This window comes from Phaseolus vulgaris, chromosome 3, assembly GCF_051622355.1.
Source record: "Phaseolus vulgaris cultivar YP4 chromosome 3, ASM5162235v1, whole genome shotgun sequence".
Lineage (NCBI taxonomy): Eukaryota > Viridiplantae > Streptophyta > Magnoliopsida > Fabales > Fabaceae > Phaseolus > Phaseolus vulgaris.
This window is the reverse complement of record NC_143500.1, coordinates 15308036-15333345: the sequence shown is the minus strand read 5'-3', so window position 1 is coordinate 15333345 and position 25310 is coordinate 15308036. Positions and strand designations below refer to the sequence as shown.

The 25310-nt window shown below is 35.0% G+C and overlaps 1 protein-coding gene across 1 annotated transcript; it reads left to right on the top strand.

The window, feature by feature from the left end:
• LOC137806719 (putative F-box protein At4g22030) lies at nt 1-1524 on the top strand. Its single transcript, XM_068606971.2, has one exon. It carries the CDS (start codon nt 106-108, stop codon nt 1363-1365), a length of 1260 nt encoding a protein of 419 aa, XP_068463072.1. The 5' UTR covers nt 1-105; the 3' UTR covers nt 1366-1524.
• Nucleotides 1525-25310: the final 23786 nt, after the last annotated feature.

Here is a 25310-nt window from a genome sequence, read left to right as displayed (position 1 = left end):
TCTCCATTCTTCTCATCTCCAATCTCATCTCCATTCCCATCTCCATTCTCATCTCCAATACTTCCAAACTCAATCTCATCAACACAAACAGTAGAGACACATCCCATGGCTTCTTTACGAACCACACCTATACTCTCTTTATCCTCTTCTTCGGTAAGAAAAGTCAACGCTTCTATCCCTTCACCACTCACTTATTCCGTTCCAAAACTGCCATCAAGAACACTCAAGATTCATCAACTTCATGGATCCAAAGACACTATTCCATTGGAGAAGAATCTGATTACCACACAGATATATGAAGATTTATACAGTCCCACCAACAAATCTAATAACCTCACAGTTCAACTCTACGCAATTCTAGAGGAAGTCGCTGACAGAATTCAAATGCACACAAACATTGGCGAACAAAGAAACAACTGGAACACTCTTCTTCTTAACTCCGTCAACATGATCACTCTCACTGCCACAGCCATGGCTGGTGTTGCTGCAGCCACCAGTGGTGACACTGAGACACCTCTTTTGGCCTTGAAACTATCATCCACTCTCTTGTTTTCTGCGGCCACTGGAATGTCACTCATCATGAACAAAATTCAGCCCTCACAACTCGCCGAGGAGCAACGCAATGCTACAAGGCTTTTCAAACAGCTTCATACCCAAATCCAAACCATAATCGCTCTTGGAAATCCCACAGAGAAAGATGTGAAGAGTTCAATGGAGAAGGTGCTGGCAATCGACAGAGCTTACCCACTTCCCTTGTTGGGAGCCATGCTTGACAAGTTTCCCGCAAAATATGAACCTGCAGTCTGGTGGCCTTCGTCTCAGTCCCATAGAAGAAGCAAAACACAAGAGAGCAAAAGGACTAACAATGGATGGAGTGAAGACCTTGAAAAGGAATTGAGAGAAGTGATTGAAGTGATAAAGAAGAAAGACTGTGAGGACTACGAGAGGCTCGGAAACATAGCGTTGAAGGTGAGCAAGAGTTTTGCAATTGCGGGGCCTTTACTGAGTGGGATTGCAGCAGTGGGGTCTTCGTTTGTGGGGAATGGATCATTGGCGGCATTAGTGCCTCTCATGGCTGGCTCATTGGCTTCAGCAGTTAATGCATTTGAGCATGGTGGCCAAGTAGGCATGGTGTTTGAAATGTACAGAAACTGTGGTGGATTCTTCACGCTGTTGGAAGAGACGATTAGGGACACGCTTGAAGAAAAAGACATTGAGAAAAGAGAAAACGGTGAGGTATTTGAAATGAAGGTGGCAATGAAGTTGGGAAGAAGCGTTTCGGAGCTGAGACGCCTTGCCTCAAAATCTGCTTCCTGTGGTATGGAAGGAATGGCCGTAGATGAATTCGCCAGCAAGCTCTTTTAATTAGGATAACATTTCATCTCACCATACAATATTCTTTAATTCTTTATTATTTTGTATAGTCCTCTAACATAGCTTCACACCCTATTCATTCAGAATATGCACATATTTTTGTACGTACCTTCGTGTAATTCACACTCAACAATCCAAATTTAATTCTCACATTTCTCTCTATCTTTATAACTCATAAGTTTTGTAAGGAGATGGCACATATATTTTTTTATGCATGTGTGTAAGGAATTCAAATCCAAACTATATATGGAACGCATGTATGCGTAGTACGTACGGTATACAAAACAATACATATTTCAATGCCACACCAGACTTGAATGATCTGAATGAGATCTCCCTTAATTCTCCATAACATGGTCAAGTTTTTTTAATATGTATCATGTTATATTCTTCGAAAGAAATTACTAATAGGAACATGGAAAAGAAATTAACAATATTCTTCATTAATGAAATTTCAAAAGACATTTGTGTTTGTTTGAAACAATTAAGGACCTTCGAGAGTCATGGCCATTGTATTCAAAATTGAATAATCATCAAGAATGTTATAGCAGTTGCTTTAGTGTATGATAGTATGATATAATCAACTAATTCTTTTATTTGGATTTGAGTATGATAAACAAATTATTGTTTTACTAGTCCATGTTTATAGCCCAAGCGAGCATGCCAGAAAGAAAAAAGAAAAGGCAGCAAGAAAAAGCACGAAGCAAGAGGAACAATGAATGGAGTGAAGTGCTAGCAAGGTTGTTGAAGTGGTGAGGAGAAAAGACGTTGAGGATTGTGGGAGGCTGGGAAACATAGTGAAGTGAGTGTTGATGAAAAGGAGTTTGGGCATAGCAGGTGAGGTGGAAGAGGAAGAGTTTGAGAGAAGACAAAATGGAGAACTCCTAAACAACTTATATTCTTTAATTTCTTTGGTTTAGACCAATGCTTGTTTTTTATTAAAAATGGGACATGCAATCTCCTTATATTTCAAAATTCCTTCTGCTAATACCCTCACCACTGTTCTATTTAAAATATAAATCATTGACTTTTCAAGCACCAACAAGAAACTTGTTTATTCTTTACTGTATTTTGTAAGAGAAATTATTGGCATCCATTTGATTTGTACAAACTCTACTATAAAAAGATGGTTTTACGTCTACCGGTTTAAGTGAGAGCACTGTTTACCAAAAAAAAAAATACCACTACAAGAAATATCCTTCTTAGCATAGACCAAAAACGGACACTAGGTATAATAAACGAACGCAAAAGTGTAATTAGCATAGTCTGAATACACTATCCTTTAAGCTTTCTCCATAGCATATATATAATTTCATAAAACTCAACAACCAAAGCAGTCTAAATGTCAAGAAATGCAGAGAACCCACATATAAACCCCTTATACTCCTTCGGAAAATACCTCCAAAAGTAACAAGACTAAGATATCCCCGAACAACGCCATAAGTGTTGATTTTAACCCAACCTGGTGAAAGAAACTCTCATCTAACAGGAAGAGGGCGAAGAACTTTACCAGCACACGTACCAAAAAACAATGACATTAAAATCCAACATATCATTCTTCATTGAAGCTTTAGAAAAATTTCTATCGAAATAGCCCTAGAAACATCAATCTTTTCCTGAAATCTACCATAATTCCTCATCCCAATAGAAAAAGTTATCACAACAAGCATAAGCAATATAACCAAAGGATTAAGATCATTCTTATTAGAGAATTGAGGAGTAAGAAAAACCTACCAAACTCAACTCTAAATACGCAAAGCAGTAGAACATTCAAAAAAATAAATGTTAAATATATTCTTCATGCTTTCCACAAAGCGTACACATCAAACATATATGCAAACCTTTATATTGAATATGCCGATATGTAGGAAGTCACCCATGAAAAAATTTCCAAAGTACTAGAATTTTGGAAGGCAGAATAGATGAAGACCAAATAAATTTACCCCAGCCACATGGAACTCGTGGTTCCAAGAAAAAAGTCCTAGCCGATTTAAGAGTGAAACGACCAGACTCATCTAGAATCCAATTAGGAATATCCTGTTCCTCCCAAATTATGATATGATGAAACAAATGAGGCATCTGCTGTAAAGACAAAGGAATATTCCAATCACAACCAGTACAAAACTAGGAGATTGTATCTAGAATGCTAGCACCATCAGATAACCCTGCAATATTTGCTAAAGATGTAGTAGAACACCATTTATCATTCCAAAAAATAATAAAAGTACTTGTACCAACAATCCAAGAAGTATTATCAAGTATAGTAGAATAAAATGACTTAATTTCAGTCCAAAGAGATGAGGATCTATAAACCATTCTAAGCTCGTATTTTGATTTAAGAACCCTGACTTTCAGGAGAAAAGACCAAGGCCTGTTACTATAAGCAAAGTTCCAAGCAAGCTTAAGAAGATACGCATTATTTTCATGATGAAGGTTAATAATCTTCAAACCTCCATTCTCAAGAGGAGCCCAATTAACGATAGTTATGCCTTTTCTTTTTCAAAATATCACTAGTCCAAACAAATATGTCATCAACATATAAAATATGAAAAGGAGTGAGATAACCTTGCAGACTAGCCATATGTAGAATCTTCTTATCATTCACAAGCTTAGAGATACCTCGACTAAGAACTTCTTATGCAAGACAGAAAAGTAAAGCAGACAAATGATCACCTTGTCTGACACCTCTACTACAAGGAAAAAAAACCCACCAAACTGTCATTTATTATGATAAAAAGCATAGATGAAGGAAGAATTGTACTAATCCAACCGAAAAACGAAGGGTGAAAATCAAAGTGTGTCAAAACTAATAATAAGAGCTTCCAACCCAGAGTGTCAAGGGCTTTACGAATATCAACTTTTTAAGTCACATTACATCTTCTAACCTTTTTAGAAAGCACGTTAATAGCTTCAAAAGCAATACCAATACAGTCCGGAATTTGTCTACCCTGCACAAACCCATATTGATTAGGAGAAATGATTCTAGCAGCCACAAGTGCAAGCCTATTTGCCAGTATCTTGGAAATAATTTTAAATTTGAAATTAGCAACAACAATTGACCTGGAATATTTAGTGGATTTAATACCCTTTATCTTAGGAATAAGATATACCATATTACTATTCATTCTAGGGAGAACCCAGTTTTGTTTAAAAAACTGTTAAACAACATTAAAACATCTGTCCCAATAATTTCCCAACAAGAATGATAGAAAACACCACCAAAACCATCAGGACCAGAAGCACTATTACCATTAAGATTAAAAACAACATTCTTAATTTCCAAAAAAATCAAGACATTTAATCTACATCTCGGAGGAAACCAACTCAGGAATATAAGTACCAATAAATTATTCCATATTGCTTGTATCCCGAACATTAGAAAGAGACTTGGCATAAAGATTTTTATAAAAATCCAAAATATGATCCTTAATGAGTTTAGGATCCTCAATAACCCCCACTAGAATTATTTCTCCTCTTGATCACGACATAGAAAAAAACAATATTTCTATCCTTATCTTTGAACTGGAGCATCTTAGCCCTTTCTTTCCAAAACAAAAATTGACAGTGAAAAGCATGACCAAGCTCCTCCTTAGCAATCTTTTCTTGACAGAGAAGCCCATCAATATCAGATAAACTAGTACTCTCTAAGGTTTGTTAAATACCAAGTGGAGACCCTACTTAAGAAGAACTGCATTGTGAACATTACCAAAAGAATTTTTATTCCAGTCTTGGTCCTCAATAGTACATTACCAAAACATAGGACAAGCAACAACCTTATTAGCACAAGAATCATGAATAAGCTTCATACATGAAGTGTCCTAAAGCCACATAAAAAAGAAACGAACATTGTTAACCTTATGTATGATACAATTAACTAATTCTTATATTTGGTTTGTGTATGTTAAAAAGATTATGGTTTTACTAGTCCCATGTGTTAGGTCTATTAGTGTCTAAGTTCAAAAGAGGAGGGGTGAATTGAACATATAAAATTTTCGCAAATGCAAACAGTTTTTAGTATATCAGAGGAAAAAGAACAGATTGTTTTTAAAATAAACAGATTGATTCTTCAGAACAGTCTAACACAATTTGAACTTGTTCAGATTAAAATTGCAATCAAACAGAGAGATATAACAGAGCCAGATTGGTTAGCTTTTACCAGCTTGAAGAATACAGATTATGCCAAGAAATCAATCAGGTTCATTCAACACAAGGTTTCAAAGGGAATGAATCTTTGTCAGGATTTAATGAATAAAACTATTTATTCTTAAACCAATTAAAATCTCATATACAAATACTTTGTTAGTGATTAGAGAACTTTAACAAATCAGGAAGATCAGTTTTTATTAAACCTAGAATTAACAGATTTGATTTCAAAAGAACAGATTTAATTCTTGACAGAATTAAGCAAAACCAGAAACGAGTGCAGGGATGAGAGGAAAAGACAAGCAAGTTTTTATACTGGTTCACTCATACAGAGCTACATCCAGTTTCACCTTACTCCAAGGTGGAATCCACTAAAAACAGTATCAATCACTTACAACCACAACAGTTCTTGAACACTACAAGAACAATACAACCAATGCTGAAAACCCCTATTTCAGCACACCTTGCACTCCAAGAAACCCTATCAAGGAGTGACTAACACTTACACCTTTACAAACCAGAATAAAGGAAAGATAACACCTGAAAAGAAGATTCAAGAACTCAAAACCAGTAGTTCAATTTGCTGCAGAACTGCACCAGCACCTTCACCAAGATCAAAGTTTTCCTAGAACAAGCACACTTGAAAATCTCTTTGGAAAACCTTTCAAAAATCTTTTCAATCCTTCTTCTCACATAGAAAGTGTTTAATCTCTGTCAAAACGTAATTGCTCAGCATCCTTTCATGTGAGAGAGGCTTTTCTTTATATAGAAAACAATTTCTAACTTCTTTTCAAAAAACAGTTGAAAAGCTGTTATGAAAACAACAGATTCAGTTTTAAACTGAACAAATTTATTTTATGAAAACTACCAACTCAGCTAACTGAAATAACTGTCTGAGTTGTACCTTTGGTGCCCTAACTAACTTTCGAACTTTCAGCAAACCAAAGAATAAACCTGTTCTTTTACAGAGAAACAGATTTATTTTTGTGCAGAGTCCTGATTTTTGAAGAAACCTCTAGAAAGCTTTTGGAAAAACTTTTAACCACTTCATGTGCTTATTCTAGGCTTGGTTAGGCATCTAGGATAGATCATGTAGCAAAAGGCAACCTTACACATACACAAGCCTAAATACAAGATCATCTAAGCCTATTACAAACTTGAAAGCAAACTAGTTATTTTCTACATCAAACACACACTAAAACTAGGTAAAGAAGAAGCTTCATCCAACTTCAACAATCTCCCCCTGTTTGATGGAGACAAATCCCCTCTGCACAGCATAGTTTGATGATCAAAGCCTGCACTGTACTAACTACCAAAACCTGCACAACAACGTTTAGAAATAAAACCAGAAAATAGCAGTGTGTGAGTTTTGTGCTACCTCCCTGCAGCTTTAACAAGAACATCAACCTTTGTGAGCTGTTTCTCAGTTCTTCTCCCCCTTTGGATTCGTCAAACAGAATAAGGCATGAGATAAAGACATTCATAACAATTCAAACAAACAACCAGTATAGTGTTCTATTACAACCCAAAATAAAACCAACTAAAACTAGTGCAGACTAAAAACAAACCGACTAAACTCAAATTGTTCAACAAGATATAAAAGATAAAGACTAAGAAATAGGATCACTTGTTGTTGTAGTAAAGCTCAGCTAGCGGCACTTGAACTCCTTCAATTTGGTCATCCAAGTGTTGAATGCTGGCGTAAGTCATTTCATAATGTGCCTTTTGGTCATATGTGAATGTGTCCAGCCTGCTTAGTACTTGTCTTTCGAACATGGACAGAGGTTCACCTCTGTACTCAGGTTCCTCATATGCAACCAGTGCATTTTGGCTTGTAGCAGCAACATCTTCATTTCCAAAAGAGTGCACTGGTGATTCATCCATGTGCTGCACCCCATCAGCATTTTCTCCTTCTTCATTTTCTCGATCAGCTGCTTCATTCTCAGCTCTGTTTGCAGCATTCCTTCTAAATACCCAATTGTCATCCTCCTTTTGAAACCCGATCTTCAAAAGAGTAGAGTTGTCTATTTCACTTGCTTCCTTAATGGTGTCATTTCTCTCGTTTGTAGTGTCAACTTCAAAATAATCAATTAGCTTTGACACAAAAATAGCATATGGAAAACGATAATCTGGAAGCCTTGTGGATTTGAGCATATGCTCCACCATTGTACTCACCCAATTTACCTTGAGTTGATTCATGATACAGTACAGCAGAATCAAGTCCTATTCATGGAGAGTAGCATGATTACTTCCTCTTGGAGTAAGCTGTCAAGCAATTATGTAGGCAAGGAGTCTTGGAATTAGTGTGAGATTTCCAGCATGAAATCTAGCTACTGGTTCAGTAGGCTTTCTAACACAACTTCTGTAAAACTGCATCTTGTTGAATCCTTGAAATTCCAGCAGTATTCCCTTTGCTAACCTTCATTCCAAAATACTTGATTCCTCCCACATTGCTCCATATTTCCCTTGTAATTTTCAGCTTCACACCTTTGACATGGGAGACCAAATTTTTGTCATCTTGAACCAGATTGTTGTAGAACACATTCACCAAGTCTGGATAGACATTTCCAGTCATTTCTAAGAAGTTCTTCAGGTTTTGATGCTTGAGCAGAGTTTTTGCTTCAGTCAGATTTTCTTCCCTCAACCAAGAAAATTCCAGCACCTTGGGTGCATTTACTTGTTTTCTGCTTGTGTCATGGATGAACTTAGTCATGGCTTCAGAATCTCCAGCAAACCATTTTTCCAGAATGCCTTGGCTGCTGTTAGATTGTTCTTTGGATTTCTTCTTTCTGTTTGAGGAGGATGCCATTGCTTAGTCTGTCGTTGCCTGCACCTATTCACCAATAGACAAATTCCAGCTAGAAATCGAATGAGTTTTGCAGTTCATATTAATAATAACATAAACGAAACAAGTAAAGAATCAGATTTAAACCTGGACAGCTTATAGCATAGATGAGAAGGTGTGAGAGAAAAGTTGATTAGTGCTCGGTTTATATAGAGTCTTTAAATCAGATTTTAAAAATCACAAATTTTAAAGAAAAACAATTTGATCATATTTCAAGAATTATGGGTTTTGAAGAAAAATCAAATCTAACATATATGCTTCAGATTTTATTCTTATGGTGCAGCAGGTTCAGGTGTTGATTCACGTAAGAATATATTGGAACCAGATTTTGGCAAATCAAATCTGTTGCACCTACACAATATCCAATCAGTTAGGATACCCACACGCTAATTGGCATAGACCTACTGGTTAATAACCGTAAAAGAAGTCAAAGATAAAGAGAGAGAGAGAAAAGTAAATCTTTCTCTTTCCTAGTCACAACTGTGATTCTGAAACAGGGAACAAAACATGTTAAAAAATAAAGTAACAGATTGAAATTTTTACTGCAAAGGACAATTTAAGCTAATGATACCCAATTCATTTAGAAGAAAATAAAACCTGTCTTTAGCAAGAGGTTTAGTGAATAGATCAGCTAATTGAAATTCAGTGCCAATGAATTTTATATCACAAGTTCGATTAGCTATATGTTCTCTTAGAAAGTGATGTCTAATTTCAATATGTTTAGTCCTTGAGTGCATGACAGGATTCTTAGACAGATTTATAGCACTAGTATTATCACAATTTATAGGTATCTTGTTTAATAAAATTCCAAAATCACTTAGCTGCTGCCTTAGCCATAAGGTCTGAGCACAACAACTTCTAGCAGCTATGTATTCTGCCTCTGCTGTAGAGAGAGCAACACAAGCCTGTTTCTTGCAATGCCAAGAGATTAAACTTGATCCAAGCATGTGACAAGTCCCACTTGTGCTTTTCCTATCAGCCTTGCAACCTGCAAAGTCAGAGTCTGAAAAACCAGTTAAATTTAAAGATACATTGTTAGGATACCATAACCCAACATCCTTAGATCCTTGTAAGTATTTCAGAATTCTCTTTGCTGCATTGTAGTGTGATTCCTTTGGATCAGATTGATATCTAGCACATAAGCACACAGCAAACATAATGTCAGGCCTGCTAGCAGTTAAGTATAATAAGGAACCAATTAAACCCATGTACTTAGTTTGATCCACTGATTTTCCAGCAGAATCTTGATCCAGTTGGCAGCTTGTTGAAATAGGAGTGTTGATTGCTTTGCATTGATCCATATCAAACCTCTTAAGCTGCTCCTTGCAGTATTTTTCTTGGCTTATGAAAATTCCATCCTTGAGTTGTTTCACTTAAAGTTCAAGGAAGAAATTCATTTCTCCTAACATTGACATCTCGAACTCACTCTTCATTGTTTTCACAAAGTCTTCACACATCTCTTCATTTGTGGATCTAAAGATAATATCATCCACATAGACTTGTACAAGTATAATGTCTTCTCTTTTCTTCTTTATAAACAAAGTTTTATCAAAATTGCCACGGTTATATCCTTGAGAGAGCAGAAATTCACTTAGCCTCTCATACCATTGCCTAGGTGCCTGCCTCAATCCATATAACGCCTTCTTAAGCATGTACACATGCTCTGGATTTTTATGATCTTCGAACCCTGGAGGCTGAGATACAAACACATCTTCATTAATGTAACCATTTAAGAATGCACTCTTGACATCCATTTGAAACAGCTTGAAACCTTGTATGCTGGAAAACGCTAGGAGTAATCTGACAGCTTCAAGACGTGCTACTGGTGCATAGGTTTCACCAAAATCAATTCCCTCTTCTTGGTTATAACCTTTAGCAACCAGACTTGCTTTATTTCTAGTGATAGCCCCATGTTCATCCATCTTAATCCTGTACACCCACTTGGTTCCTATGATATTCATCTCATGCTTTCTTGGAACCAAAGTCCACACTTCATTGTATTCAAACTGGTTCAGTTCTTCCTGCATTGTTGTTATCCAATTGCAGTCTTGCAGTGCTTCTTCCAGACTTTTAGGCTCAATCTGTGAAACAAAGGCCACTGTTATGCAGAAATTATTAAGTAAATTCCTTGTTGAGACTCCTTTCTCAATTTTACCAATTACATTGTCTAGTGTAAGATCTCTGGGTGTCTTCCATTCCTTAGGAAATCCTGCATTCACAGTAGATTCTTTGATAGAATTTTGATTAGTTGCATCAAGCTCACTAGATTGACTCTTTTGCAAAATGGTTCTTAAATCATTCATACCAGGTTCATCCAAAACAGATTTGGGCACAGAAAAATCTATTTCATCAAATACAACATGTATAGATTCTTCTACTGCAAGCAATCTTTTGTTATACACTCTATAAGCATGACCATTTATAGCATATCCAATATGTATTCCCTCATCTGATTTAGGATCAAATTTCCCCAGATTGTCTTTACCATTGTTTAGAACAAAACATTTGCAACCAAAAACCCTAAGATGACTAATGCTTGGCTTCTTACCTTTATACAATTCATAGGGAGTTTTCTTAAGAATTGGTCTAATCAAAGTTCTGTTAAGCACATAAGAAGCAGTGTATAGTGCATCAGCCCAAAAATATTTACGAAACCAGATTCATTTAACATGGTCCTAGTTAGCTCTTCTAATGACCTATTCTTCCTTTCAACTACACCATTTTGTTGGGGTGTCCTAGGAGCAGAATAACTATGTGTGATCCCATGTTTTTCACAATATCTATCAAATTTTGCATTTTGAAATTCTCCCCCATGATCACTACGAATCTGTTTTATCCTATTTTCATTTTCATTATGCAGAACCTTAGCAAGTTTCTTAAAGGCTTTATATGCATCATTTTTAGAAGCAAGAAACAAAGTCCATGTATATCTTGAAAAGTCATCAACAATCACCAAGGCATAGTGATTTCCAGCTAAGCTAGCAGTCCTAGATGGTCCAAACAAGTCCATATGTAAAACATCCAAGGCTTTATTTGTAGAAACCACATCTTTAGATTTAAATGAAGTTCTTATCTATTTTCCCTTTACACAAGCATCACACAATCTGTTATTCTGAAATTTTATGTTTGGTAAACCAGAAACTAGTTCCTTAGATTTTAGCTTATTCAAGTGATTTGTGTGAATATGAGCTAGCCTCCTATGCCACAGCCATGACTCATCACTTTTAGATAACAAACACTCATTTTCAGAACAACTCTTTATAATATCTAAGAGATAGATGTTGTTTACCCTTTTTTCCAATGAACAACTCCATACCAGAAATTTCATTTGAAATTGTACAAGTGTTAGCTTCGAAATTGACCTTGTATCCCTTGTCACACAGCTGGCTAATGCTTAGAAGACTAGCCCTTCAACATACAGTACATTCTCAATAGTGGTTGAGTCTTTAGTACCAACATCTCCTCTTCCAAGAATTTTTCCTCTATTGTTGTCCCCATATGTGACATGCCCTTCAGCTTTGAGTTTCAGATTTATGAACTAGGTCACATCACCAGTCATGTGCTTTGAGCAGCCACTGTCCAGATACCACTGATTTTTCCTGCTGTTTTTCTGTAACAAAACAAATTTAGCATATATGGTACCCCTTTTAGTCTAGGGTCCAGCATGATTAATACTTTTCCTTAGGAAGCCATTTGGCCAATCCTTTAGGAACAAGGTACCTTCTAGCTTTAGATGTTCTAGATATATGACCAGACTTCATACAGTAAAAACATGTTGCAGTATGCATTGCTTTTGAACAACTAAAAGAAGAAAAACCTGTTTTGGAAGGAACAAAAAAACTGGATAACTTTTTCACATTGCTTTTCATTTCAAAATTATATCCTAGACCATTTTTATTAAAAACAGCATTCTGTGAACCTAATAAAGTTTCAAGATTTTCTCTTCCTTTGGTGAAATTTGAAAGTGTTTTTAACAAATATTCAACATGTTTTTCCAGTTTTTTACAATTATCACAGGTTTTTATTGATGCATGCAAACAAGTTAATTCAAGGCTAACCAATTCAGTTTTAGCTTTGTGCAGCTCTTCTTCAAGAGCTTTGACTTTAGGTTCAAGTACCCTATTTACTCTATTCAATTTGTTACAAATTACAGCTAATTTGTTTGCTTCATCATGTGTTTCCTTAAATGCAATTAACAGCTGATCATAATTTTCAGAATCAGTAGAAAAATCACTTACTGAATCAGAATTAGATTCTTCATCATTCACCATAAAGCACAGATTTGCTTCGTCACTTTCGGTTGAGGAATTACTAGATGAGGATACATCATTTTCTTCCCATGAGATGTATGCTCTTTTGCCTTTGATTCTTTCACTCTTCTTGCTTGCTGATTTTTCCTTGTTTTGATTGTTTGGACAATCAACCTTTATATGACCTGATTTACCACATCCAAAACACGTGTAATTGGAAGAATTCGAATCATTGGGTTTAGAGTACCTCTTTCTTTGTTGAGTTCTGTCACAGTTTTTCTTTCTAAGAAACCTGCTGAATTTTCTGGTGAGCAGACTCAAAGTCTCTTCATGTTCAGGATCATCTTCTTCCCCACTTGTATCATGTTCCATGGTAGTTTTCAGGGCAATTCCTTTGGCTTTCTTCTCCACAGTTTCTTGTTCTTTCAATCTTTTCAGCTATATTTCATGCTCCATCAGCTTTCCAAAAAGTGCAGCAGTGGACATCTTGGATAAATCTCTAGATTCTGAGATTGTTGTTACCTTAGGCTGCCAGCTCCTATCAAGGCATTTTAGCACCTTTATGTTGAGCTCTTCCTTGTCAAAGACTTTACCAAGGCCAGTGAGGTGATTTACAATATGTGTAAATCGTTTCTGCACATCTGCAATACTTTCTTCTGATTGCATTCTGAACAGTTCGTACTCTTGAATTAGTGAGTGCTTCCTTGCCCGTTTCACATCATCAGTCCCTTCATGAGTTACCTCTAGTACCTCCCACATATCCTTAGCGGAGTTACATTGAGAGACTCTAAAGAACTCATCCATATTCAGTGCAGAGGTGATGATATTCTTGGCTAAGGAGTCATATTGGGCCTTCTTCTTCTCGGTTTCACTCCATTCAGACCAAGGCTTCTTTATTGTTTCATCTTTGACAACCTGCATAGGTATAAAAGGTCCACTGACCACTGCATCCCAGATTCCCATGTCAATAGACTCCATAAAGATTTTCATCTTGATTTTCCAGAAAGCATAGTTAACACCACCAAACATAGGAGGTTTATTAATAGACGCACCTTCAGGAAAAGGCATTTTAAACTCAAACATCATGCATACACTTGAGCAAAATACAAGCCCTAGTTCTGATACCAATTGTTAGGTCTATTAGTGTCTAAGTTCAAGAGAGGAGGGGTGAATTGAACATATAAAATTTTCGCAAATGCAAACAGTTTTTAGTATATCAGAGGAAAAAGAACAGATTGTTTTTAAAATAAACAGATTGATTCTTCAGAACAGTCTAACACAATTTGAACTTGTTCAGATTAAAATTGCAATCAAACAGAGAGATATAACAGAGCCAGATTGGTTAGCTTTTACCAGCTTGAAGAATACAGATTATGCCAAGAAATCAATCAGGTTCATTCAACACAAGGTTTCAAAGGGAATGAATCTTTGTCAGGATTTAATGAATAAAACTATTTATTCTTAAACCAATTAAAACCTCATATACAAATACTTTGTTAGTGATTAGAGAACTTTAACAAATCAGGAAGATCAGTTTTTATTAAACCTAGAATTAACAGATTTGATTTCAAAAGAACAGATTTAATTCTTGACAGAATTAAGCAAAACCAGAAACGAGTGCAAGGATGAGAGGAAAAGACAAGCAAGTTTTTATACTGGTTCACTCATACAGAGCTACATCCAGTTTCACCTTACTCCAAGGTGGAATCCACTAAAAACAGTATCAATCACTTACAACCACAACAGTTCTTGAACACTACAAGAACAATACAACCAATGCTGAAAAACCTTATTTCAGCACACCTTGCACTCCAAGAACCCCTATCAAGGAGTGACTAACACTTACACCTTTACAAACCAGAATAAAGGAAAGATAACACCTGAAAAGAAGATTCAAGAACTCAAAACCAGTAGTTCAATTTGCTGCAGAACTGCACCAGCACCTTCACCAAGATCAAAGTTTTCCTAGAACAAGCACACTTGAAAATCTCTTTGGAAAACCTTTCAAAAATCTTTTCAATCCTTCTTCTCACATAGAAAGTGTTTAATCTCTGTCAAAACGTAATTGCTCAGCATCCTTTCATGTGAGAGAGGCTTTTCTTTATATAGAAAACAATTTCTAACTTCTTTTCAAAAAACAATTGAAAAGCTGTTATGAAAACAACAGATTCAGTTTTAAACTGAACAGATTTATTTTATGAAAACTGCCAACTCAGCTAACTGAAATAACTGTCTGAGTTGTACCTTTGGTGCCCTAACTAACTTTCGAACTTTCAGCAAACCAAAGAATAAACCTGTTCTTTTACAGAGAAACAGATTTATTTTTGTGCAGAGTCCTGATTTTTGAAGAAACCTCTAGAAAGCTTTTGGAAAAACTTTTAACCACTTCATGTGCTTATTCTAGGCTTGGTTAGGATAGATCATGTTGCAAAAGGCAAACTTACACATACACAAGCCTGAATACAATATCATCTAAGCCTATTACAAACTTTAAAGCAAACTAGTTATTTTCTACATCAAACACACACTAAAACTAGGTAGAGAAGAAGCTTCATCCATCTTCAACATCATGTTGATAGCCCAACCGAGCATACTAGTGGCTGGAAGCCTTGAACAGACTAAGTCAATAAAATCAATTGGTCAGCCATCAATGTCCTTCTTTTCATTTGACTCTTCTTTTCCTTTTAATTAATGTTCTTAGTAGGGGAAATACCTTCTACTTGAACCTTCATTATTCTTGCACCATTTCACTCCTAGTTGCTTGACTTTATATTCTAATCTCACTTCTTAGCAATACATGATAGGTAGCTCACTCCTCGATATAACTCACACAAGGTTGTAGTACTTGCAGGAATTAATCGAAACTTAAGTCAATTTTGGTTCATTAAGTGTTTATTAATTGTCTACCTACTTAATTAAATTCATTGTTATTTCTACTAATCACTAAGGGGCCTAATGAGCCCATTACCTCATCTTCACTTCATAATAGGTCCATTGATTAATTTTTTATATTCAAACTTTATTTTGTAATTTTGTGTTTAATAATAATTGATATTTGCTTATTATAGTTACGTGCCATTGTCCTAAGAAAAGGCATTGGTAAGTGTTAGATTTAAGAATATTTCATTTAAAATACATGCACTTATGGATATTAATGTAGAACATGGGAGCTTTGATCTTTCAAATCTATGATAAGGGTTGAAGTTGTGCTGCTTTTGGTTTGAGCTTAGTCTAGGTTGTTAAGATCATTCCTAGTCCCTTGCACAAGCTAGCTCAATCTATTTTAAAAGAAAAAAGTTTTTTTTTCTAAGAAAAGAGAAAAACAACTGGTTGAAAGGACGAAATTATCGGTTGTTTGTCACTTAGCTTGTTTAAAGGTTTTAAAACTGTTTTTGACTTGGTTAAATAACTAATTCAACTGGTTAAAATGACTTTTCAACCGGTTGATTGTCATATTTCATAACAGCTTTTCAAAAACATGTAATCTGTTTTGCAATTGAATCAAAACTGTTTTGGCTCATGATTGTTGCCTAGAACGGCTAGTTTTGAGAGCTATAAATATGGTTTTTCATTCAAAACAAAAAATAAAAGAAAGATATCAAATACATTGAGATTGAGATTGATTTTCAGAAAACTTTTTCAAAGGTTTGCAAGATTGCTAAATAGTGTGCATTGGTTCAAGGTGAGATCTTAAGAGCTCTGTGGTTCCTGTAAATTCAGGTGTAGTATGTTCCTTTCGTGATTCTTGTATTTCTTCTTTTACAAATTTGTGAAGTTTGTCAAAACTTGTAAAGTCAGAAGGTGTTCCGACTAAGGGTGTGTGTGTAGCAAAGAGAGTGAGTGGTTCTTGTGGTATCAAGATCACCTCTCTTGTGATTGTGTGTATTGTAATATGTGTTTGGTTACTAGTGGAACCCAGTGGTTGTTCTGGGAACTGGATGTAGCTCAAGGTTGAGTGAACCAGTATAAATTGGCTGAGTAATCTTTCTCTCTCAATCCTCATAAACTGTGTAATTTAATTCTGCTTTTGTTGCTGCCATAAACAACTAGTTAAAACGAAGTTTCAACCGATTGAAATTCTGCAAGCAGTTTCTTTTACATTGTTTGATTGGCTTCCTTGATTTCTTAATCTGTGTTTGTTGATAAAGCTTCATTCTTATTCAATCTTTGTGAAAATCTTTTGACAAACAATTCACCCCCGTCTTGTTTAAGCCATTAATTCTAACAATTGGCATCAAGAGCTAGGTTCTTGAAAAATATTCAAGTTTTGTTTTTCTGAAAACTACTTTAATGGCTGGCAAATTGCCTTTTGGGGAAGGTGCTTCTATAAACAGACCATAATTGTTTTATGGTGTAAATTACCAGTTTTGAAAGGTAAGGATGAAGATCTTTATGCATTCCACAGAAAAAGGTATTTGGGAAACAATTGAAAATGGTCCCTTTATTCCTCAAGTTAAAAGAGATGATGTCTTAATTGATAAGCCTTCATCTTAATGGACTTAGGCTGAAAGAAAGAAAGCAAAATTTGATTGGATTGTTAAAAACATAATAACCTCTGCTTTGAGTTGTGATGAGTTTTTCAGGGCATCACAACGCACTTCAGCAAAGGAGATGTGGGACATCCTTGAAGTCCACATGAAGGAATAAATGATGTTAAGGTGGCACGAAAGCATGCTCTCATCCAAAAGTATGAGCTTTTCAGAATGCAGAAATGGGAGACAATATGTGATGTGAAGAAACGGTTTTCCCACATTGTGAACCATTTGATGAGCCTTGGAAAGAACTTTGACAAAGAGGAGATAATCATCAAGATCTTGAAGTGTCTTGATAGGACATGGCAGCCAAAGGTCACTGCCATTTTAGAGTCAAAGGACTTAACATCAATGACAATTGCTTCTCTGTTTGGTAAGCTAAGGGAGCATGAGCTTGAGATGAATAGGTTAGTTGCCCAAGAAAGTGAGGACAAACACAGTAAGGGTATTGCACTTAAAGTTGGCAACCAGAAAAAGCAACAAGACTCAAGTGATAGTGATGAAGATACCATGAGCTTGTTGTCAAGAAAGTTTTGCAAATTCTTGAAAAAGAATAAAGGCCAAGCTTCAAAGAGGTACAGTTCTAAAAAGCCAAATGACTTTAATCTTAACAAATATACTTTTTATGGTTGTGGTGAACAGGGTCACATCAAAGTTGAGTGTCCCAATAATGAGAGCAAGGAAAAAGATGATTTCAAAAGTGAAAGAAGAGGAAAAAAACAAGAAGGCATATATAGCATGGAATGATAATGAGGTATCATCCTCTAGCTCTTCGGAAAATGAAGAAGCAAACTTGTGTTTGAAAGCATCTGTATCAAGCAACATGAGTTCATCTTCTTCAGTCAAAGGTAATAATTACTACCAACTACTTGAAGCTTTCAATGAAACACATGAAGAAGCTAATTGATTGGCTCTCTCACAATCGGTTGAAAGGTATGAACAACTGGCTTGAAAACATAGTCAAAACACTAGAAGAAGAGTTGGAAAAATCTAAAGTTGATTTTGAAAATCTTGATTTGATTTACAAAAGTTGTACTTGCATGTGTGACTCAAAGTTTTGTGAAAACTATGAAAATCTTGGAAGAAAGATTCAATATCTTTTGAAAATTGTGGATAAGCTTACAACTAGAAAATTCTACTTTGAGAATTTTCTTGCATCTTAAAATTGTGTCTTTGGAGAAGCAGGCTCAGGATTTTATCCACAAAGCAAAGAGAATGGAATTTCAAAATATTTTTCATCAGTGGCAGAAAAACAACTGATTAAAAGAACGAAACAACTGGTTGTTACATGTTTTTATTGTATGAAGAGAGGTCATTCAGTTAGATTCTGCAGGTTTCATAAATCTCTTGTTCCTAAAGGAATTTTTAAATGGATTCCAAGAAATTTTGATGGTTCGAAGGATAAATCTAACATGAAAGGTCCCAAGTTCTTTAAGGGATCAAATTTTGTGATTTAACAAGCTTTTCTTTGCAGATTTTTTACTCCACATGAAGGGTCAGTATGATTAGGATCTCAAGAAAGCAAATTTGCAAGACAATGCCTTGTTTTGATATTATGTACTGCTTTCATATGTGTACTTTAAAATCTTGAAGAATAACTCTTTGTTCTTCTTATTGTTGAACATTTTATTTCAAATCCAATTCTGAATTTTCATTACTTTGTTTTTGGATTATATTTGCTTTGTATTCCTTCTGTTTTTATACAAATCAATGTGCCTTAAAACCTGAATGCTTGTATATTCAATGGCTGTTAAAAGAATCTGGTTTTCTCAATTTTTTTCACTAGTTGCAGAAATTCAACCGATTGTTTCAACTCTGTTAGCACTGGTCAAATCTGTTTTTTGATTCAATGTGCTTTAAACTGATTTTCTGTTAGAACACAGTGATGTTTGTGGTCAACAATGCTTTAATTACATCCTTGAATGCAAAGTATCTTTGTAATAACTACTCTTTATGAATCAGATTCCCCTAAATCTTGGAAATTAAAACTGCTTTTAAAGTTTGGTCAAATCAGCATGTGTTTTCTATACTTTCTATTATGACTGACAAAAACTACTTTATGGTTATGATTTGATTCTCTTTTTTGTTTTGAAAACAACCCACTAAATGCCAACTTTGACTAATTGTTGTGGCTATATATGTGAAGCTATTTGTTGCTATTTTCACAAGGAACAACTTGTTTTTCTTCCTTTTTCTCTCTGCTCTAAGTCTGTTTTTGCAGTGTGTTTATCTTTCTCTACCTAAACTATGGCTGCAACTCCTTCATCCTTTAAGAGAATGAAAACAAGGTTGTAAGGAGTGGTGGAAAGCTAGAAGGCTGGTTCTTAAAGGAATCAGAACTTATAGACAAGTACCTACATGAAACAAGTAGGGAGATTATTAACACACCAAAGCTTGTATCTTTCACATGGATGAAGCAACAAAATTTGACTGTGGTGAGAAGTCTTCTCAAGGAGCAAAGGCTAAACAGATTCATTAAGCTTTCTGGAAACATCTATCCAGATTTGGTGAAGGTATTCTACACCAACCTCCAATTCAATTGTGACACTTTTAACTCTCATGTGAAGGGGGTAGACATTGTTATCACCAATGATGTGTGGGCTGCCATAACTGAGTTGAAGTTTTCTGGAGTAAGGATTAACAAAGGCAATCTTAGGGCGATATAAGAGTTCAACAAGATGCAATTCTACAATATTTGTCTCAAGAACCCCCTCTCAAAGGTAAGAAACTTTTCTGTTTTAGGGCTGAAACTTGATGAAAGGCTCATTGCCTTCATTATGTCATGGATCATCATACCAAGGGGGAGCAATCATTCTACTCTCTCCGAAGAAGACTTGTTGTTAATCTACTGCATCATGAACAAAGTAAAGCTCAACTGAATTCACATTATCAAAGATCATATGCAAAAGGCCATAAGGTTAAGTGACTTCCACTATCCCTATACCATATTGATTTCTAAATTTCTACATTATTTTGAAGTAGATATTGAAGAAGAATTGGCTGAAATTATAAAGCCTTTAAGTGAGATCAATAGTGGATCTCTAAGCAAGATGGGGTTTTCCAAGATTGATGGGAGATGGGTAAGTAAGGATGGTGACCAAGCTGGCCCTAGTGGAATCAATGATGGTGAAGAACCTAAAGCTGCAGCAAAATCAAGAGGAACCTGCTGTTGAGACTCATGAAGTTGATCCTAGTGATGGTCACATGGGAGAAAGGATGACTTCAATGTCTCCTTTTGAGAGGCTAATGATAAGTTGTATGGACACCTTTGCTGAAAATAAGAGAAATCTTCATGAATTGTGTGAGTCAAGGTTTCACCATATGGATTCAAGGTTCCAAACCTTGGATGAGCAGATCGAAGAAGTTCAAAACCAACTTCTAGACCTACAATATGGCAAGAATGATTGAAGGAAGCTGGTGTCCTTCATTTAAAATTGTTGGTTTATGTCTCTGAACAATTTTCTTTTTCTCTCTTTTATGTTGTTTTTAATCCTTCTTTCAGTCTATTTGTGAAGACAAATAGGGGGAGAAGTGTTTGGGATATGTAAAGTTCTAAATATCTACACATATCTGCACCTATTTTCTGTTTTTGAACATTGTTATAACTACTGCTACAACTGCTATAACTAGTTTTTGATTTAATTGAAACTCTTATACAAATTTTAAACGGTTATTCTTACGAAATAACCGATTGTTTTTTTGTGCTGCACCTATGCATGTTTGACTGGTTTCTTACATTGATTTGGTTGATGTTCCTCTTTGGAAATCACTTAGTGGAAACTAGTTTGTGGTGCCTGATTAACTGGAATAGATTATCCATTATTTCTATGTTTTCTTATGAATGCATGTTATACAAGATTCTAAACAAGAACATTCCAAAAAGCATCCCAAGGATTTGTCTCCATCAAATAGGGGGAGATTGTAGAACATGGTATCTTTGATGTTTCAAATCTATGGCGAAGGTTGAAGTTATGCTGCTTTTGGTTTGAGCTTAGTCTAGGTTGTTTAGAATTCTTGTAAAAATCATTCCTAGTCCCTTGCACAAGCTAGCTCAATCTATTTTAAAAGAAAAAAAATATTCTAAGCAAAGAGTAAAACAACCGGTTGAAACCACGAAATAATCGGTTGTTTGTCACTTAGCTTGTTTGAAGGTTTTAAAACTGTTTTTCACTTGGTTCAATAACTATCTAACCAATTCAACCGGTTAAAACGACTTCTCAACAGGTTGATTGTCACATTTCATAACAGCTTTTTAAAAACCTGTTAATCTATTTTATAATTGAATCAAAACTGTTTTGGCTCATGATTGCTACCTAGAACAGCTAGTTTTTAGAGCTATAAATATGGCTTTTCTTTCAAAACAAAAAATAAAATAAAGATATCAAATACAATGAGATTGAGATTGATTTTGAGAAAAGTTTTTCAAAGGTTTGCAAGATTGCTAAATAGTTGTGCACTGGTTCAAGGTCAAATCTTAGGAGTTCTGTGATTCCTGTAAATTCAGGTGTAATCAGTTCTTTTCATGATTCTTGTATTTGTTCTTTTATAAAATTGTGAAGTGTGTCAAAACCTGTAAAGTCAGAGGGTGTTCGGACTAAGGGTGTATGGTGTAGCAAAGAAGGTGAGTGGTTATTGTGGTATCAAGATCACATCTCTTGTGATTGTGTGTATTGTAATATGTGATTGGTTACTAGTGAAACCCAGTGGTTGTTCTGGGAACTAGATGTAGCTTAAGGTTGAGTGAACCAGTATAAATTGGCTGAGTAATCTCTATCTCTCTCACTCCTCATAAATTGTTCGATTTAATTCTTCTTTTGTTGCTGCCATAAACAACCGGTTAAAACGAAGTTTCAACCGATTGAAATTCTGCAAAACAGTTTCTTTTACATTGTTTGATTGGCTTCCTTGATTTCTTAATCTGTGTTTGTTGATAAAGCTTCATTCTTATTCAATCTTTGCGAAAATCTTTTGACAAACAATTAACCCCCACCCCCTTTTGTTTAAGCCATTAATTCTAACAATTAATTGATAAAATAACTATAATATAACCCCTAATTTATGAATTTAAACCTTTTTACATATTTTATGTTTATAATTAGAATTAGAACGATTGATTCCCACATTTGTGTTAATTTCAGGATTCTAGGGAAGAATGAAGACAATAGGGCAAAAGAAGAGTAAACAAAGCTAAAAAGGGAAAGTTGGAATGCTCCAACAGTCACCCAAGCTCGCTCAAGCGATCCCAATCGTGCCTAGACGAGATCTCTCCAGTGACGTTGGGCTTTCTTTTGTGCAACTCACCCAATAACACCTAGACGAGATGTCACTTAGCCTAAGTCTAACCAGGTTAAATATGAGGCATGAGGCACAACCCTAAACATCATTGAGTGGATTAGAATCCAACTGGGGAATAGAATGTGTTAGAAACCCTAGAGGAGGTAGTCGTCAAGGAGAAATATCTTGGATCTTCTTTTCTTGTTTTCCATGCTTGTAATAGTTCCATTTGAGATTGGGAGTAATTTGTTCAAACTCTTATGTATTAAGGTGATATTTAAATATAATATTTTGTTCTTGATTGATGATTGATATTGTCATTTTATTTGCAATGCTTGTTTCTATGTTCTAGATCTTTAGATTTGACTGGAAAGTACTTCTACGTTTTTTACTCAAATGAAAATGCTTAACATATTTGAATGTTAGGAATAAATTTGAAATGTTAACTGTTATCAACGTCTAATCGTAATGATAAGAAGTTTTTATAAATATGCGAGGAATTGATATTTAGGAGACTCTCTTACAATAAAATGATAGAATTTTACCATGCTAATTAAAATACAAAAGAGTAAAAAGGATAAGCCCCAAACATAATTTTCCCAATTGAACCAACAAACCCTTTGACTTGTTTTCTTTTTAATCACTGCAATCATAACAAACTCCTAACAAACTTTATTATTTTGTTTTCTATTTAGTGAATCTTTTACTTGATTATTCAATTGTTCCTTGTGGGTTCAATATCCATTTTTAGGAACAAATTATTACTTCTGAAAATATGGTGCACTTGCCGTAAAGTAGTCGTCAACTTTTTCGCGCCGTTGTCGGGGAATAATTGAATTTTTTAATACAAATTTGCAAAGATTATGAATATTCTGACTTTTATTTATTTATTTTTGTTTACTGTTTTATTGTTTTATTTTATTTTAATTGCAGATTTGTTTTTATTTTATTTTCATATTTAATTTGAATTTATTTTATTCTTTTTATTTTCAAATTTAGTTTTTTTTTTAAAAATTATTTTGTTTACTGCTAGTGAATCCTTATGCTACTAACCCTTGGATTACCTATCTTATATGATATTAAGAGGTCAAATTCCCAAAGACCAATTATTATTTGAAGCAGATATTGAAAGGACAGCTAAAAGAAACAGAAAGACAAAGACAAAAGAAAGAGGAGACACTAGAGAGGAATCCTCAACCAGTTATTCTTTTCCCATTAATATTTTTTAGGAGGAAAACAACATTGCAGAAGAGTAAGCATCACCTCCTAGGAGAACCCTTGGAGATTATACCATGCAGCAGGGTCAAAGCATTTTTCTAGTATTGAAATACTTGCTACCACTAGGGCCTTGGAGATGAAACCCACTTTCCTTACTCTTATCAGTACCCATCAATTTACAGCAATGGATCATGAGGATCCATATTCGCAATTGTCTACATTTTATGAATTGGTGGGAACAACTGGCTTTCATTTAGATGATCTTGAAAATGTTTATATGTGTTTATTTTCTTTTTCATTGGTATGAAAGGCAAAAGAATGGCTCAAATCGTAGCTAAACCAGAGCCTCACTAGTTGGAAGGATGTAAAGGAAAAAAATTGCAAAGATTTTTTTCATTATCTCGCTACATCAAAGCAAAGTCTAAAATCTCTATGTTCAGACAAAGAGTAGACAAAGCCTTTTGTGAGACATGGGATAGATTTAAAATGATGTTGAGAAAAGGCCCAAATCATGGGTTTGAAATATGATACCAAGATGCTTCTAGATTTTAGCCCAACTTCAAACACACTTTTGGCCTAAAATAAAATTCTAACACAACAATTGGAAGCATTAACTGCACAAATGGCTAAATTGCCACAACAATTAGAAGTTGAGCAAGCTTTTCAAGGCCAGAGTCAACCAATAAGGTGTGATTTGTGTGGAGGTGATCATTCCAATGGGCACTATTCTTATCAAAATAATTCATCTGAAGAAGAAGCTCATTATATGAGAAATCAGGGAAGGCAAGGTGGGTTCTCCAACAAAAATTCTCAAGGTTGGAGAAGCAATTAAAATCAAAGTTTTAAGCAAGACTCATTTCAACAACAACAACCACTATATCCTTCATCCCAAGAGATAATAAGCAAACTGAAGGATACCTTGGAGAAATTTATGCAAACAACATTGTTAAATCAAAAGAGCTTTGACATTATTGTTCAAAGTTGGAGACACAAATGGGACAAATTGCACAACAACTGGAGAAACCCAAGGAGTAATGTAAGTCAGTCACTACTAGAAGTGGAATAGTTATAAGGAAGGGGATTGGTGATAATTTCATTGTTGATGAAGAGAAAAAATTGAGGAAAGAAAAATTGAGAATGAATAGGAAAAAGAAAATGAGAAAGAAAAAAAATGAGAGTGTAAAGGAAGAAAAGAAAAAAATGATAATAGAAAAAAGAGTGCTTCAATTCTAGATTTACCTTACCCACATGCTCCCTCAAGGAAGAATATAGAAGGACAGTTTATCAGATTTTATGAAATTATGAAACAACAAGAGATAAATATTCCTTTCACTGAAGTTTTAGAACAAATGCCTACATATGCTAGCTTTATGCAGGATTTGTTGACCAAAAATAGAAGATTAAAAGGAGAAAGGAACTGTGGAATTAGAAGCAGGATGTAGATTTTAAAAGTTTCGTGCAGAATTAGATTTTAACACAGTACACAGAAAATAAATCGATTTATTTGGCAATGAACAGATTTATTTTGACACTGTTTATGTTTAAAAACGTTTATATCAGCCAAGTTATTCTTGAGGTTATGCAAATTAATTTGCAAGCCACACACACTGATTTTAAAGAGAAAACTGTGAACAGCTAAAACAGTGACCTTCAATTTTTAAGCAAGTGATAAAG